At 35.9% G+C, this 19,743-nt stretch overlaps 1 protein-coding gene across 1 annotated transcript in view; it reads right to left on the minus strand.

Annotated features, from left to right (window-relative positions):
• Nucleotides 1-7,847: 7,847 nt before the first annotated feature.
• LOC129529382 (uncharacterized) overlaps nucleotides 7,848-19,743 on the minus strand; it is a 51,716-nt gene continuing 39,820 nt past the window's right edge. The window contains exons 4-5 of the mRNA XM_055374061.2: nucleotides 16,531-16,693; nucleotides 7,848-8,007 (exon numbers count right to left, since the gene is read on the minus strand). Coding sequence (XP_055230036.1) covers nucleotides 7,957-8,007; nucleotides 16,531-16,693 — 214 coding nt within the window. The 3' untranslated portion in view covers nucleotides 7,848-7,956. The remainder of the gene's footprint in view (nucleotides 8,008-16,530; nucleotides 16,694-19,743) is intronic.

A 19,743-nucleotide genomic window follows, 5' to 3' on the forward strand; every position in this document is an offset into this window, starting at 1 on the left:
ATACCATGGGTTACTGAGTAACCCATAGCACAGATACACAATGGAGTGCTATGCAGCTGTTTAAAAGGAGAATGAGATCTCTTGAACTTGCCTAACTTGCCCGGAAGTGATTTCCAGATTTTATTACACAAAAAAAGCAACATGCAATAGAACATATACAACATGCTACCTTCACTGAAAGAGCAATATATCCTCTTATTCTTAGATGAAAAATAACAGGAGGTTTAAAACAGAAAACAATGAAGTTAGTTACTTCCAAGAGGCTGGGGAAAATGCGGTATAAGTAATAAACAAGAGACAATGACAATTCTGAGTAAAACTTCATATAGTTTTGAGTTTTGAAAGTATACTCATACCTTCTATATTTAAAAAATTAAATCACTAAGAAAAGAAAGGGGAATAAAATCTATTACTGAGAGCAAACTGAAGTAGACTTGCTTTTTAGATTGAGCAACTGAATAAATGTGCTGTTCTACAACCCAGAATTTTTATTGTAGAAGAACAGACATGCAAGAATGAAAAGGCAAAGAACTCAATGGAGAAGGATAAGAACTGGAGGTGCTGGTATAAATTCATTATTTCTAAGTTATGTATATGTATATGAATATTTATGTGTATATACATAACATGTAGGGGTGTTCAATCTTTTGGCTTTCCTGGACCACATTGAAAGAAGAATCGTCTTGGGCCACACACAAGATACACTAGTACTAATGATAGCTGATGAGCTACACACACACACACACCCACACACACACACACCCCCAAAAAAAGAAACACCTCATAATGTTTTAAGAAATTTTATGAATTTCTGTTGGGCCACATTCAAAGCCATCCTGGACCACATGTAGCCTGCGGGCCATGGGTTGGACAAACTTCTGTAAGTGTATACACATGCATGTATTTCCTGACACCACCTGCTGAAAGGGTGAAGAAGCAAACACCCTCCAGTAGCAATGAGCACACCCAGCACCCATTCCCCACTAAAGGAATCTGGGTTACTTATTTAACAATGGACTTATTCCAGGACTGGGGCACGGGAGGTATAAGATGAGCTTGTAACATCTTGTTACACCAAAAAGTATGAAGTGTTCAAGTAAGCAGTGAGGGCAGAACACCAATGCCAGCTTGAAGGAGCAACTGACAGCAAGTATGGGACTATTTGAGCCAAAAAATAATTAGGTAATGAGTTGTAAATGATTGAAGATAATAGGAGTTCATGAGCCAATATTAATAGTAAGTAAGTTTAACATGTGAAAGAAGTGTTCTTGCTTACAAAAGAAAGCAGAGGGCTAACTGGTAAATGGGGTGGGAGTGCGAGAGCTGGAAATGCATCATTTGCAAACAAAAGAAAGCATGTTAAAATGGCATCATCAGGCAGTAAGTTTGTTGTTGTTGTTGCTGTTGTTGTTGTTGCTGTTTTTTGAGACAGAGTCTATCTCTCTCACCCAGGCTGGAGTGTAGTAGCATGAGTTCGACTCACTGCAACCTCTACCTCCCGGGTTCAAGCGATTCTCCTGTCTCAGCATCCTGAGTAGCTGGGATTACATGGCACCCACTACCATGCCTGGCTAATTTTTGTATTTTTAGTACAGACAGGGTTTCACCATGTTGGCCAGGCTGATCTTGAACTCCTGACCTCAACTGATCCACCCACTTCAGCCTCCCAAAGTGCTGGGATTACAGGTGTGAGCCACCACACCCGGGCTAGGGAGTAAGTTTTTCAAATCTAGAAGGAAATTCTGAGGAAAAGCAAGATATTTGCATGGTCTTAAAGTATCCTCACATACTGCTTTATTAGATACAAAGGAGTGGGGAATAGAAATTGGGCAACAGCCTGACCACGTGATTCTCATGAGGGAAAGTGGAATAATGTGTGCTTCCAGCTGTGATACCCTGAGGATGGATCAGCACTTTGCAGTATTCTGGCCAATAATGCATGCCTCTCATCTAATTATAAGGGGTTATCAAAAACAACATGGGGAAATTTCTGTTTGAAAAAAGAAAAAAAGAAGTATATCGAGAAGAACTCTATTCTTCAAAAATACCAATGACAAAAACTAAATCCTAGAATCTACTTGGAGGAAGGGGTAGGCTATGAAGGACATAAGATCAAATGACATAAATGGAATATGGCTAGTACATTAGATAAACATACGACATTGATGTAAGTTTAGGAAGTTGATAGCAGGATTGTGATTTTTTAAAGAATATTCCTACTATTAAGAAATACATACTGAAATGGTGGTAAAAAGGCACAACGTATGTAATTAACCCTCAAATAGTAGGGGGTTGGGGGAATAAAGACACACACACAGACACACACAGATACACACACACACACACACACACACACACAGAGAAAGCGAGAGAGGGCATGCCCAATGATAATGAAATGCTAACAACTGATAAATCTGAGTAAATGGGATACACGTATTATTTTTATTTTTTCCAACTTTTAGAGTTTGAACTTATTTTCAAGTAAAAACTTTCTAAAAACGCATAATATACCAACGAACAGACATTCCTGAGATAAAAATAGGAAAAAGAAACCCATCTGACAATGACTGTTTTACAATAAAGATCCTGAAAAGATCACCCCCACTCCAGCTCACCAGGGAGCAGCCCCAAACTAGACTGACAGCCCTGTGGGGGCACACTGATTTGCCCCAACATCTCCAGCCTTCACTACAGTGATGTTCGCACACAGTAAACACTCAAATGTTAAATGCAAACACATGAGCAAATTATGACTCAAGACTACAGAGAGAACTACAGAAGAATTCAACAGCAGAGAAAGATGATCATTCTTCAAATGGTTCAAAGGACAAACCTTTAAATCCATGAAAAACTCTATGGTAACTGTTTCTGTACTTACTTTGTGTTAGGCATTGTGCTGGGCACTTTATAGATACCACTTCATTAAATCCAACATCCCTGTGAGGTAAGTACCGTTAACCTTCTATACACTGACTTAGGGAAGTTCAACAGGTAGCCAAAGATCATCAATTTAGTAACTGAAAAAACTGCAGTTTGACTCCACAGCATAAGCTTTGAACCACCACACTATAGTGCCTTCATAGAGCAGAATAAAAAGATTAAGTATCCAATAGTATTCCCAGAATTTATGTAATTCTGTCACTCTCAAAAGAGAATAGCAGATTACAAAGAGCAAATCGAAAAGAAGCACACCAAAGGGGAGACAGAACAAGCTGAGAAAGACACCCAGAATTCTCTACCAGTTCTCAAGACAATGAAAACCATAATAAAGAAGATTAAGAGCAAGAGACAAAAATTATCCAGTAGTTACTAGATATTATTAGAGAGTGTAAAGAAGGTAATTTTTTAAGTGAATATATATTTTTAAAAAGGTGCTGGGGCGGGGGGTGGGGGCGGGGATGGGGATTCACACATCTCCCAAAGCTTTCAGGAAGAAAAAAAGGATTATGATTAAATTTTTTCAAGTTAAGATTTTTCTCGTGACAGCATAAACTGAAAAAAACTGAAGAAAATGTTTTCAGAGTATAAAAAAGAAAAATTTGTAATATGAAACATTATACTGTGCCAAGTTCTTATAGCCTAAAAGGAACAGTCTCTTTCCGACATGTAGGGTTTCAAAAAATTTATAATTATTTTTAAAGGATCACAACCAAGACTCCAAAAGATTGAGGGTAAAGTTGGAATTAACAGAGGAAATATATTTTTGCAAGAAAATTGTGACAAGGTTTACAATCTAGGTTAATCGAATCAGAGAAAAGGGGAATAAAAACTTCATTTTCAGTGGGGAATGGGAGAAAATTTATATCTTTAATATTTATAATCATTTACATTCACAAAATGAGATTCTGAATTATAAATCATTGCAGGAAGTAAAAGAAGAGAAAAATAGAAAGAAATTATAAGAAAAATTTTGCCTCAAAACAACCAAGCATTTCAATTGCAACCATCAATCCAAACAGTGACCTCTATTAAGCTTTCAAAAGATACATTTTTATAACACAAAAGAATCCAAAATAAGATGTGAAAAGATAACCATTCAACTGTTAAACTAACACCCTACATGGCCATAGTGTCAGGCAAAGCAAAATATCTGCCCTTCCTGATCCCTCAACAAAAAACACATTACATAGAATAAAGAACAATTTTATACTGGTAAAAAGCACAATATATTAACACTGTTGCTAAATAACAGCCACAAGTTATTTGTTTAAAAATATGATAAATTGATAGGAACAATTAATAGTGGTCAGTTGTAACTTGTTGAATCAACAAGTCAAAAAATAAGGTAAAATGACTTCATCTAACTAAATGAAATTAATAAACACAAATGCTACACCTTTAAAAAGTCAATACTTCAAGTATCAAAACATTTATTTTAAAAAACCTACCTTAGTTAAATTCTCTGATTAAATGAAATGAAAGCATAAATTAACATACTTCAGCACAACTTAAAAAAAACATAAAGTTATTAGCTAAGGTATATACATACATAAAGTTACAAATACAATAAACTTGGCTTCAGCCAAAGCTATAGCCTAAGGTAAACTTATAGTCTTAAATGTCCTTTTTCCTTAGGAAAGAAAATGAATTACAAATTCAACTTCGTATTAAAGTAAAAAGGCAAGTAGAGGAACTGAGTGAAGATAAGAGTGTAAATATACAAATCAGTCAAACAGCAGAGTTTTTCCTTTCCAATGATAAGTCATTCAACAAGAGAAGGAATCTGAACTACCTGAGGAAGCAGGCCAGAGTTCATCACAATCCTTCAGCCCTCAGGCTCCACTTCCCAGGTAGCCACAGCTGAGCACAGTTACCCAGCAGCTCTTTTTCCCCCAAGGAGAGAAAGCCCCTCCCCTCAACCCCCACCACTCAGGCAGATGTCTAGTAGAACTTGCTGAAGACCACAGCAGAACCTGGTAATACTGCTTGCAGTTCTAGGTGCCAAACCTCACTGGCGAGGACAGGGTGCAGGTACAGGATCTCTCTGCGTCTGCTCCCACCTCCTCCCCATGCCAGGGACCAGGGGTTCTGGCCACATCACCCTCCTTTCCCAGGCCCTCCACCTCCTCCCTAGAGAAAGCAGTTCCCAGAAGGGCAATGACAATGCTGTGCCTTCCACTCCCGCACACGGGCCATCACTCCCTCTCCAGCTCCAGGGAAAACCCGCTCCAGGCCCATGCAGCACCTGAGGGTCATCTCCATCCCTCAACCTCGCGACACCAACAGCCCAGGAAGACTAAGCTTAAAAGCTAAACCGCACCTTGGATTCCAAGGGCTATCTCCACTACCCCACTGCCCCCAACCCGTCTCTGAACACCTCACCCTGAAGGGGCAGAAGCCAAGTGAGGTAGGAAGTTAGTTAATGAGTTCATCGGTATTTTTTATAATAGCTCAAAATTTTAAAGGACCCAAATGTTCACCAACAGGTGATTCAATACACAAATTGTGGTATCTCCAGCACTCAGTAATACAAAAGAATCACTACTGATCTGTGCAGCAATAGGGATGAATTTCAAAATAATTACACCGAGTTAAAGAAGCCAGACCAAAAACGAGTATATACTATATGAAGCTTTTATTAAAAATTCTAGGAAGTGAATACTAATCTATAGTGAAAAAGCAGACTAGGAAGACAGAGGGTTTGGGTTTGAACAGCCACAAAGCAAGCCAAGAGGCACCAGGAAACTTTGACGGTGATGACTATGTTCATTATCTTGAAGAGTGTACAGTTTACTGTATGTCAGTTATATGTCAATAAAGCTGCTTTTAAAAAGGTGATGGTGATATATAGATTTGAATAGATATCCGATTTGTCTGTTCTCCATATAAAACATACAGAGGCTTTAAAAAAGTAAATAAACAACTTACTTTGCATTTCCAGCCATTGGTTGGTACAGATTTCATAATTCGTTGAAGACAAAAAGTATGATACCCTTTGTCACACGTGTCACACACTAGCATCTTGCTATCTTCTCCCGATTGTCTAAAAAGTAAGATAGCATTAATGATGGCTTATCTTTAAACTTATGTTTTGCAACATAAGTAATCATGAAAATCATCAGTCCTGGGAACTGCACAGTTCATAAATACCTCAGTATCTGTTTTGTCTCTGCAGATAGTAACAGAGGTAACCCTGCTATAAGGATTGCCTCCTAAATGGTGATCTTTACTCAATGCTCACCTACGGTTAACTTGCTCTAGCCATTTTAGGATTCCTGCAAAGGAGGAAGGGTTGAGGCAAGATGAATAGCCTCTGATCTTTACTTTTAAAATATAATTTTTGAGAGGAAGGCGCTATAACTGCTAGGTGCTACTGTGTGGAAAGAACAAATCTTGGCACAGCAAATTGAAAAGACTGTCATATAACGTAAAGAGGATCAAATTTGGCATCAGATCTCTATTTGTATTCAGGCTGCTGTTTTCTAGCTGTGTCACTAAACAACTTAGACTAAATCTCTCTGAGTTTCAGGTATAAAACGGGAATAATAAACATTACTGTGATAATTAAATGTAATGCAGTTTCAAGTGCTTAGGATGTCTATTAAGCAATTAAACGCTGAATAATTATTTCAAAAGATGAACCTTGTCATAATTATTAAGAATTATAATTGAAAACCTAAAACCTTTCTTTAAACACTCTTCTGCCCCCAAAGATTGGGCCCCTGTCCTACAGCGTTATCTCTGTTGAGATTTTTGACTATAATCACTTTCAGATACTATGATTTTAAATTCAAGAGGAGGGGAAGAGAAAAAACGGGGAAAGCAAGAAGAGCTGAGAGAGGAATCTCTGAATGAAATCTGTGGGATAAACAGAAGTCAACAGGAAGATGGGTCAGTTGGCCTCCAATTATTATTCAGTTCAACCTCTCCATAAAAAGTCACATGTTTTATCTCTTCAGCTGCATGGAAAGATCTTGGAGGACAAGTACTCTTCCTTCAAGTTCTTTTAATCCTTCCCAAGAAACTGAGTGCAGATACAAGGTATCGAATAAATGTTTACTGAATATTTTATCTAATTTTTACCAAAATATGAAGGTACATATTCCTATTTATGTCACGTAACTCTAAGATATTGATGCTTATTTCTTATAAAACTAAATAATAAAAACAGGCTGATCATGGCGGTTGGGCATAATTCTTGCTGGTTTCAACAAAAATTCTCAGCCTGTAAATGAAGATGCTGGTAACATCCCCAAATTATCATGCTCATTAGAATCATGGGGGTGCAAGCGGAAATCACAGAAAAGACTGGAGAAATGACCAAGAGATGAAATACAATAGGAAAAGGTAACCCCCTTACAAATTTTTAAATGCCACATATTTCATTTTCAAATTATGCTGACCAGGATCTATTCAAGGTGCCTTTTAGAGAGATGCAGATGTACATTAAAATAATAGTAGAAATTGTCCTTCCTGGAATGGAAATTCAAACACATGACTGACGTTTTGGCTCAACTCTAATTCTTCTACGTCTGTAGTAACAGGTTTAAATCCTATCACATCCCCTCCCCGGTGCCCCTGAAGACAAGCTACTTTATTCTTCTCATGCTTGTTTTAAATTGTTAATATCGCTTATTTTTTAAACTGTTGGTAAATTTAAATTAGCTCTTTAGACTACCAGAACAATTTAAATGATTAAAATCAGTTTTGTTTAGACTTCTTTCAAAATAATATAAACGTTAATATCCAGTAATTTTCTTAAGTATGATGAAGTCACTCCGAATGAATACAGCCAAAATATGAACCACCTCTATTATATTACACAAACCTTTAGCGCCTAGTAATAGGGTCCCTCTTAAACCCAATACACAGCTTTGAATTGAAATGAAAATTACTTGCAATTCTGGCACACTTTGCACTCAGGACATTGCCAACCTGCACGTTTTAATGGAGTAACCGCTATATCCAGGCACATTCCATGATAGTGCTGACCACAAGTAATACAAAAGAACTGATCTAAGAGGTCTCCCGGGCTGTCGCACACTGCACAGTTTGCATCTTCCTTCGCTATAATTAACAGTAAAACAATGAAATTGTTGTATAAGAATTTAAATTTTTTCTGACTATACAGTAAAATCATTTGAAAGGATTTGCATCATGAACCTTTCAGACATTTGAAGTTATTCACCTTGAATTGTCATCTAATCAGAAAGAGGTATCAATAAAAACACTGTAGGGTATTTAATCTAAATGTAACCACATTAAATTTAATCGTATAGTTTTGCAATTATTTGTGGCTATATCTACTTGAGACCATAAGCAGGTCTTCTTTAATTTTCTATTCCTAATGCCAATGATAATGCTGGACACCTAATTAATGCTCAATATATGCTCACTGGAAAGAACCAAACAAGGAAAATACCAACTGAGAAATGCTTTGTAGTGTAACATAAACATTTTCTTTGAATGTTAAATACATTTTGAAATTACAAAATCAGACAAGAGACGAAATTAAGAAACGTTAATATCAATTAGACTAAGATGCTTCTTAAGCATAAACAGACTATTCAAATCACATAAGGGCTTTTTTTTAATTACTGGAAAATGTCTTATGTGGAAGAACATTAAAGACAGAAGCTACATATTCATACACAAACACATTACTTAATATACTAATTATATATTCTTCTATATTAATTTCTAGTTGTAAAAGCATTAAAATCCACATCATTATGGGCATCATCCATCCCTAAATGTGGATTAAAAGAAAATGTACTAACAGTTCTTTTACCATATAAAACAGAAAATATAAGGATAAACTGCCCTGCCAAATATACAGTTAAACTTATGCATATTGCAAAATAAGAAGGAAAATAATGTATTCTAAAATCATACCAATCTTAGATAATGTATAAAAAATATGCCTGTATATAACAAGTATCACAAAGTATATGAATCTTTTCATTTTTCGAAGGTTTGATCATTCCTATCTACTATTCTGACTCATATGTTCTTTCTTTTCCAGTCAAGCTTATCATACCAACCTTTGATAATATATATAAATATGCCTGTATTTAACAAGTATCACAAAGTATATGAACCATTTTTTTTCCTTTTTTTTTTGAGACAGTTTCACTCTGTCACCAAGGCTAGAGAGCAATGGCGCGATCTAGGCTTACTGTAACCTCCGCCTCCCAGGTTCAAGGGATTCTCACGCCTCAGCCTCCCCAGTAGCTGGGATTACAGGCGTGTGCCACCATGCCCACCTAATTTTTATATTTTTAGTAGAGACGGTGTTTCGCCACATAGCCCAGGCTGGTCTCAAACTCCTGAGCTCAAGCGATCCTCCTGCCTCACCCTCCCAAAGTGCTGGGATTACAGGTGTGAGCTACCACACTCAGACTTTTTTCCATTTTTTGAAAGTTTGGTCAATCCTATCAATTTCTCTCTGACTCATACATTCTTTCTTTTCCAGTCAAGCATCTTGAAACAGAGTAAAAATATATTTCTTTTATTTGTACCGGAGTCTGCAAACTTTTCCTGAAAAGGGCCAGATAGTAAATATTTTAGGCTTTGTGAGCCATAGCAGTCTCTGACAAAAAGTCAGACCTTTTGTTTTTATTTACACTCTTTTAAAAATGTAAAAATAATTCCTCGCTTGAGGGCAGTACAAAAACAGGCTTCAAAATGTGGACGCTGGCTGGACCTCTGACATACTTCACGAAGGCTGGCTTAGCACCTAATACTCATCTGAAGCTACATTAGTGAGGCTGCCAATGCCCATAGGAAACCCGATTTAGTCTTTGGCTTTTTGTACTTTGCAGCATTTGAATTGCTAGCCACTCCCACATTAAAATGCCCCTTTCCTTAGTTTCTATCATGGCAACTCTCTCCTAATTTCTCCTTAGTTTTCCCCCACTTTCATCTCATCCTCCTTTGTTGGCTTTTGTACCTATACAATCTTTCTAAATGCTGGAGTTTCTTAGGATTTCATCCTTTTCCTTCTTTCCTAATCCCCCATAGTTTCCCTTTGTGATCACATCAACTCTCATGCCATAAAATGCCACCATGATTCCTAAATCTGTATTATTGGCCCTAGAATTCTCTCATAAACCCCAAACCTTTATTCTTCAAGTCTTACTGGATCTCAATAGCCAGGTGTTCTAAACACTCAATCTCAACTGCTCTAAAGTGAAACTTTTTTAAAAACCCGAAACATCATCCATTTTTCTCAAGAATAGATAAAGGCAGAAACCTTAGTATCATTGTTGACTCTGAACTCAGCCCTGACCCAACACATCCAGCCAGATCCCAATTCTTATGTATTAAACTTCCTACACATCATTCTTCCTTATATGTTTATAGTTTAGTCTATCATATTAGGTTGGTGCAAAAGTAACTGCAGTTTTTGGCATTACTTTTAATGGCGAAGACTGCAATTACCTTTGCACCTACCTAATACTCTGTCTCGCTAACTGCAGTATCTTCTGCATCAAATCATCTCTACTTACGGTTCTGACATCCTCTCTAAATCATTTTCTACACATCCAGAACAATCTTTCAGAAATGTAAATCTAATTGTTAACCTCTTTATAAATTAAAACTCCACCAATACCTCATTTTTCACCTAAAAGAAAATCAGAATTTTCAAGTATGAGGCAAAAAGGTCCTTATCTCCCTTTCCAACTGAATCTCAGAACCACTCACTATTTCGTGGTCATGGTGGGTTGTCTGCCATGCACCTCACATAACATGCTATTCATGTCTGTGTGCTTTTACACATTCTGTTCCCTCTGCTTGAAATTTTGTTTTTCTGCTATGCTCCCAGCTTTCAAAACTCTGCTCATGGCTGGGAACAGAGGCTCACGCCTGTAATCCCAGCACTCTGGGAGGCCAAAGCAGATGGATAACTTGAGGTCAGGAGTTCGAGACCAGCCGGGCCAACATGGTGAAACCCCATCTCTACTAAAAATACAAAATTAGCAGGGTGTGGTGGCACATGCCTGTCCCAGCTACTCAGGAGGCTGAGGCAGGAGAATCGCTTGAACCCAGGAGATGGAGGCTGCAGTGACTAGAGTTTGTGCCATGGCACTACAGCCTGGGAGACAGAGTGAGACCCTGTCTCAAAAAAAAACTCTGCACATTATTTCCTGAATACCTATTACCACACCCAAATACCCATTTAGTTGTTGAATATTACTTTTACCCATATGCTTACAAGAAACTTCTGTTACATAATCATTTATTTACAGCACAACTCTGTGAATCCTTGAAGGACAGGGGCCTTAACTTTTTTAAATTTTTATCCCCAACTGCCTAACATGAATCAAGTCTTATTGAACATATTTTAAGTGAAGGACTTACTGCTAAAATCACTTTTAAATGGCTCTTTAAGTGATAGGCATTTAAAATAAATCATTAATCTAACAATGGAAGCATCATAAATTGGTTCATTTTTGATAGAAAAGACATAACTGGGATGTTATGTTTCTTAATATTAAGAGAGTACTAGTATTTATCTTTCAAAATATGTGCATTGAAAAATTGATCTCTTTTTGCTCACCGTAAAACTTTTAAAAATTGGGGGAATACTCAACTAATTATCAGAAACTAATTATCAGATAATCAATTCATTTTTCTATTATACTCTCCTAGGAACACTAAAATGCTTCTGTGAAACTTTCTAGAGTTTGCTCCCCTGACACTTCAAGTTGCCATGGTAGCTACTAGAGACATGTGGTTTCTGAACAAGTGAAATGTAATTAGTTCAAATCGAGGTATGCAGTAAGCATAAAATGCACACATTAAGATTCCAAAATCTTAATGGGGAAAAAGTATCTCAAAATTTGAAATATTACTATTTTGGATTACTGAATTAAATAAAATTTACTACAATTGTTCCCAAATGTTTCCATTTCCTCAAATTTTTAACATACCCACTAGAAAAATTACTTATGTTGCTCACATTATATTTATACTGCACAGCACTGTTATATACAACAAAGTTCACTCTGCAACAAGACAACTGTCATTGTCACAAAAATCACTTTTTAGACTACGATGATCTCCACCAATTCTTTACTGACAACCTTGCTGTCTTATCTGATTACTATGGATCATTGGTAATAAATTAGTCAAAGAAAAACATCCATGTAATACATCTGGTGCAAAAGCACTTAATATGACTTATGTGGAAAACAATATTATTTTTAAAAGCACTACACAAAGAAATGAGGTTGGTTCCAACCCTCCCAGTCAGGGAGAAGATGTGTGGGAATACTGAAACAACCTTATGGAGGTCATGTATAAGAAGATTATCGATACTACTGGATAGGTTTGGTGTCATCACAGAAATTAAATATGAATATTTAGACACACATGTCTGTAAGCCAGAGACATTAAGTTTAAAGCAATAATCAACTAAGAAATTTTTCTTTAAACAGTTGAAAAAGCAAAAAGACAGGCTATAACTAAAGATAATTTAAGAGGGGAGAGGAGTAAAATCCAGGTCTATTTGGCTTCTAAGATCAGGCTCTTGACTACTAATCAAATTGACTCCTCAGTAAACTTTACTAGTGATCAATGAAAGTGATGAGTATTTGAGTATACACAAAAGTAGACATGAAATGCCAACAGTGGCATACAATGAAGCTAAATGGAGTAAAGGGAGCAAGGTTCTTATGGCAGGAGAAAAGTGAGAGGAAACAAAATGATCATCTTTAGAGAAGGTCATTTCCTAAGAGACAGCTGTAAAAAGAGAAGAGATAAATAAAAAAGACAAAAAGATTGAGCTTAAATTAGAACAGAGCTTATCACAGATCCTTAAACTTGATGAAACTATTGCTTAAGAAAGCCCAGACAACACATAAGAATAAAAGCATTGGTGAACAGCAAGAAAAGTCAAAATAGCTGTCATATAGTGTAAATTGAAGAAGGACCAAATCAGCATTGTTTTCTAATTTCCATCACACCCTACCATCTGCCAATTTTCATTACTGGCAGGACACTGGGCTGAGTGATTTGTCTATAAAAGAGAATCTCTGGAAAGAAAAAATAAATCATGGATGTCATCCAAAGAGGCTAGACCATATCATTGGCAGGTAGATAAGAAAGGTCAGAAGACTGACAGAATTTAGGGTAAAAGAAAAGCAGCAGGACTTAATGCCAAGAAATACAAAGATAACCAAAGAAAAGAGGCTGGAGTTAAAGCTTAAGTGAAGTAAAAGGAATTAAAGCTAAATGATGAGTAAATACATTGAGGAACAGGGGGTGAATTAAGATATGTAGCATTTCCATGTTTAAACCTTGCAAAAACTTCTCATTGCAGACTGAACAGAACCCAAACTCCTTCCCTTGCTTACAAGCCTACATGATCTAGCCTTTGTTCACCTTGATGATGTCTCTACTACCCCCACCTAGTAGGCTACTATGCTCCAAGTAAAATGACATGCTGTCTGTTCATGAATCATGCCAAGTCCACTCCTCAAGGTCTGTGTAGTGGTCTGTTCCCTTTCCCTGGAATGTTCTTTCCTCTTATCTTGCATGATTGGCTTCTTACCATTCACTTTTCCTATTCAGGAAGTATATCTGGTTGTATCTCCTAGATGGATTTTTAGTGTAAAATTTCCAGACAAGGTTAATGTATCCTTGTATCATCATGAAAATAATGTTGCAACAATGACCAGCCATTTGCCTATGACAGAGCACCCTAAAAGTGTTTCCTGATGAAAATCTTGGCCTTCTTCACAGATACTCTCTTTATTGGATTTCTTTATAATGAGATGAATGATTTTGTTAAATTTCTCAACTTTTATAAAAAGATGTCAACCTTACTCCTAACTCAGTCAACTATCACAGCTACTGCTCTGCCCTTTAGGAAGCAACAGAAAATACATATACTCAATATGTATTATCATTCTCATAACTTAAGCCTTAGATAGGAGGTAAAATAACTACCCTTTTTAAAGCAATTAATATATACAAGGCACAATGTTATGTGAATTCCATTCATTGTTTTCATTTAACCCTCATAATAACACTATGATTTCAGACAGTATCATTTTAAAAGCATAAAAAGTAACTTCTGCCATGACACACAATTAGGATAGGAAGAAATATTTATAAAAGATGTTAAAAAGGTGACAAAACATCCTATCTGCAATATTCTTTAAATTATATCCTTGGAACTTAATCCAAGATTATGATCGTCTTAACAGATGGGTCAGAACGCTGTGTAGTTAGAATGCACTGTTTAAGATCCCCAAGGAGGCCGGGCACGATGGCTCACACCTCTGTATCCCAGCAATTTGGGAGGCTGAGACGGGCAGATCATGAGGTCAGGAGTCTGAGACAAATCTAGCCAACATAGCGAAACCCCGTCTCTACTAAAAATACAAAAAATTAGCCGGGTGTTATGGTGTGTGCCTGTAATCCCACCTACTTGGGAGGCTGAGGCAGGAGAAATCGCCTGAACCCGGAAAGTGGAGTTTGCAGTGAGCCAAGGCCATGCCACTGCATTCCAGCCAGGGTGACAGAGCGAGACTCCATCTCAAAAAAAATAAAAAAACAAAGAAATCTAATTTAGTCATTTAGGCCTTGATTTTATACCACTGACTCAGTTTGAAGGCTGCTATAAGAAACAGCCCTATGAAACTGGTATTTTTCTACTGCAAGTTGGCTACTTTAAGACAATTTTTCATTGCATTCTATAAAGGGATGTCTTATTATTATACCATTATATCAAGTGATGTTATAAATAGTAAGAATCAGATTAAGGGCTCATATGTCCTTCTTTGTATTGACTGTTGAAAAGGTATGGGGCCAAATTTGTGGTTTGTCTGGAATTACATATTTTTGGGGGGTCTCTCTATTATCTTCATATTTATCCTATCTAAATTTTCCATTGCCAAATTTCCTTACTTATTTTTAGTTTTATCCTATTGCTCATGTATTTTTATGAGTCTCCATAAGTCTATTTTGGAAAAAGGCAGAGTACTCATAATTTTAGTATATCTTTTAGCTTTATGTTGCCATAAACCTTTCATTATATACATGATCAACAACAGCAAATTATCTCACCTCAGTATTTAGTTTATTATTTTACAAACTGATTTATGATTGCTAACATGTAACTGAAGGTATACACTATTAGAACACAGTTTTCAGTAGAAAGTAGCACTGCCATTGAGTAAAAGAATGTTCTAACATTAGAGCAACATTCTTATACAAGTTTGCATGTTGTTTACTGAGGTCTAAAGCATGACTACACAAAAGGCTGAATAAAATTCAGATTCTTACATACACATAAAATTGTTTTATTGAGATGACAAAGTATATTTATTATGCCACCCAGAATATAATCCACTCTGATAACTGCCAGTTTATGCACTTGCTGAAGTAACTCAGTACATAAATAGTAGCCACAACAGTTGCTGTGCATGAAAGTTCTTCTCTTCCAGATTGAAGAGTGTACAATCTAAAGCATTTTAAAACTTTAAATCCCTTATTAGCTTAAATATAATTTAAAATTTTAGTTTGCCTTACCTATAATTTGTCTGTACACTAGGTTACTAAGGGTGATATGATTACATATGTGGACACAAAATAATTTTAATGGAAAATGAAATTAGGGTACTCAACAAAGATAAAGGGTAATGATCATGTACACTAACCGTATTTGAGATTAGTTTAAGCCTGGGGTAGCTATACTTATGTTTCACGGACCTGGAGAAGATAGGAAAAAAAGCTTTTATCAACATTGCTAAGGAACAGGTAAAAGCTAACATTAGGTAACTAAGAGGTGACATAAAAAAGACTGAATAAAATATCATGGAGGTTTCATAATAAGATTGGAAATTCAATAGACTAGGAGAAAAAAGATCCCAAAATATACATGCTCATCGGGAAAACACATAGTAAGAAAAAGGAGAGATCTCTATTTAATGATACAATAATAGAGTTATAATTTCCTGTATAATGTAAATTTCAAGCATTTAAACATTTTCATTGAATTATAAAATACTATTTGGAAAAGAAAGAAAAACAGCACAACTGCAGATTACAGATGACTAAGATAGATGAATCATGAAAATGTGCCAGCAGAGATTTCTATCACACCTATCAGGGATACACAATTTCCAAGAATTTCAGAAGTATTTGGTGTTCCTATTAATGTAAATCCTGAAATAACACCTGAGTGAACTGTCTTCTAATTCTTCAACTGGATGGCTTTTTAGTGTAAAAGATGTTGAATACTGATTGGCTTTTTAATAATTTTATAGTATATGTCAGAAATACTGCACAGTCCCTATTTACATCTTTCTACAGTGGTTTTTAAAATGTTTTAAGAATAAAAAACATGCAAACTTTATTTGATTTTTCTGAGGAAATAACTTTTTGGATTTAATTTCAATGAAACCGTTGATAACATTTCCCTCCCCAGCAATCTCTGGCAACAATCCCTCAGATTTTAAAGATTATGTATTATTACCTTTTAATACAAGTAGAATAACACTCAGGGAATTTACAACATTTGTTATTTTCAGTAAATACATTGGTTGAAGTTTGAAAGTCTATCCGTAGTAAACTTACATCTTTCAGGAGCTTGGTCAATGTGTTCTGGACAAAGCAGGAAGATGTGATTGAAATCCTGAAAGGAGCCGGCTCCTGCAGCACAAGGATAATGATACATCTGGGTACATTTCTCTTCACAGCATTTGATAGTGGCCCCAAAGTGCTTACAAAATGCACATCGCTGAAAGGGGTAAAGGAGAGAAATCTCTTTATAAAACCTTGAAAAGGAATATTCAAATATAAGCTGGGAAGGTATAAAAAACTCTCTGTACATCACAAGTAAACAAATTGAACCTGCAAAATATTAAACAAAAGATTCGTTAAAAATAATAAAATCTACATTACTCAATTTAGTGCCTCGTGTGCTACGAACTCATCCTTCCATTCAAATTAGAAAGTTAGAATTTCATTCCTTATATTTTCAAAAATAAATTGTGAAGCATTTTTGAAACAAAACCTAAAGATTTTTTTTTTAAAGCAAATAGTAATATGGTTAAAGGGGCAGGTTTCTATATTGAGGATTATTATAAAGTTTTTAAATCCCACCAAAACTAGTAATAGGAACATATATTATTTATGAGTCATATTACTATTTTTTACCCTGCCTAAAAATAAATACAAAATAAACTCATCAATTATAAGTTAACAGGGACACAAATGGTTAAAGACTCACAAAAAAAAAACAAAACTACATACTTCAGTGTAGCAATCAACTTCAAATTTCTTAACAAAAGATGGAAATGTGGGGGAAAAAAATAGTCATCTGGTATCTTTCCCATTTCAACCTGCCTCCATTATCTTGCAAGTGGTAAAACGCACAGAAATAAGCCCCAAAGAAGAGGGGCAGTCTAGGGCAAGTGAACACATAAGAAGTCAGAAGAAATTATGTAAAATGTTGCATTTACTTATTCAGTTTTCCCTTAGAATGATTCACAATCTCTTCCTCATTCTCCCAAGCCCATTTTGAGCAGCATTTTCTTTGAAGAGAGTCGGATGGGACCTGTACTATACAGTATTAAATCTCTCTGTGGGAAATGACTATCTAACATAAATTTTTGTTTACACCGTTACATGGTACCTACTTGCTTATGCCATTACATGATCAGTTTACCTTTTTCTCATCCTAATCCAAGATCCTTCCATTGAGGCACCATACTATCTTTGTATCCAAAGCACCAAAAATGCTGCTTCAAACAGGCCCTAATAGATAGGTGTTCCTATACATATACCAAAAAGACTTAACTTTTGGTGATCTTGTTTGTGAGTGTGGCTCATAAACAGCTTTGCTGAGATAACTGGAGCCTCACGTAGCAGAGACAGTTGGAGCCTGCTAACATTACTGTGGATATCTTCACATGTTACTACACTGACTTTATATTCTGCTAATTAACCAGGGACTACAGTAGTTAAAATTATAATTGTTTTCAATGTTTTATGTGTAAATCTGTATCTCGCATACTATCAAACTCTTCATCACTGTCATCAGTCTACTGCATTGAATCAACGTAACAAAGCTAAATGACTCCTGAGGGCTGAATCAGAAAGAAGAAAAGAAAGAGATACAAAACTTTGGCCGGCCTGGTGGCTCACACCTGTAATCCCGGCACTTTGGAAGGCCAAGGCGGGTGGATCACGAGGTCAGGAGATCGAGACCATCCTGGCTGACACAGTGAAACTCCATCTCTACTGAAAATACAAAAAATTAGCCGGACGTGGTGGTGGGCACCTGTAGTCCCAGCTACTCAGGAGGCTGAAGCAGGAGAAGCTTCTAAATAACTCATAAACACTAATTACTGTTGTGACACTTTAATTTTATATAATATTTATAAGTATACAGAATAACATTTCAGTGCTATTTTGGCACTCAAGGGTATTAATGCATTAGAAACACAGAAAAAAATAAATATTTGTCTTCATTGATAAAGTGTAATAACCAGCTTTTACAAAACAGGTAAATTTTTATATTGTAACTCCCAAGGTATCTAAATATGTTTAGTGCATTAACAGAACCCAGAATTAACTGCAAATACAACACCTTGGTAGTCTAATTGTCCAAACAGAAAGGTCACGTAAATGTCGAAAGAAAAAGTACAATTTGTTGAAAAATGTTTATAACAACTCATTAACATAACTAATTTCTGCTAAATTGTTAAAATCTAAAATCGCTTATTTTGATACCATATGGCAAGTTTTGCAGAAGCCTTTTGCACTAAAAATAATCTTGGCAGATAAAATATAATGAGAGGTAAGTATATAATAACAGAAAATAATTTAAATTGACCAGCTTCTCAATGTCTTTCTCATTTTAGAAACACCAATATGTTCTCTTAATCATATCTGCAAAGAAAAATATTATATTAGCTAAACTATTATGAAAAGTACTGGAATATATCTAACATACTAATTTACAATATCATATAAAGATATCAGCGAATAAAAGAAGGAAAATAAAACACTACATTTAGGGGAACGCCTCAAACCAATATGTTACAATTAAATAGCTAATGAAGAGCACTCGGCATTAAAAGAAAATGTTTACTATATATACACAGTCTGGAATGTATTTTCCTACACCAAATAAAAAGTACTTGTAAAATCATAGACAATATCAAAGAATAGATTTCTACAGGGAACTTCTCAAATGTCAACACTCTTATACACTACACATAAAAGAAATCAAGCAAGTTAAAATATTAATAATATAATAAGTAATATATAATACATAAGTAACAATTACAAAGCAAATTAACATTTGGGGAGGAGGGATAAAGTAAACAGCTCTTGGCCGGGCATGGTGGCTCACGCTTTTAACACCAGCACTTTCGGAGGCTGAGGCAGGTGGATCATTTGAGCTCAGGAGTTCGAAACCAGCTTGGGCAACATGGTGAAACTCCATCTCTACAAAAAATACAATAATTAGGTAGGCATGGTGGCATGCACCTATAGTCCCAGCTACTCATGAGCCCGGGGTGGGAAAATTGCTTGAGCCCAGGAGGTTGAGGCTGCAGTGAGCTGTGATCACACTACTGCACTCTAGCCTGGGCAACAAAAGTGAGAACCTGTCTATAAAAATTTAAAAAAAAAAGCCCTTAAATGGTTTATCAACTAAATGGTTTATTTGAATCAATAATGAAAATTCCTAGGCAGCATTTTTTCTTTTTACTTCTATTCATCATTAAAAAGACAGGGAGTAAGAAAAGGAAAAAAAGTAACATGTTATAATAATATTTT

This window comes from Gorilla gorilla, chromosome 22, assembly GCF_029281585.2.
Source record: "Gorilla gorilla gorilla isolate KB3781 chromosome 22, NHGRI_mGorGor1-v2.1_pri, whole genome shotgun sequence".
NCBI classification, from domain to species: domain Eukaryota; kingdom Metazoa; phylum Chordata; class Mammalia; order Primates; family Hominidae; genus Gorilla; species Gorilla gorilla.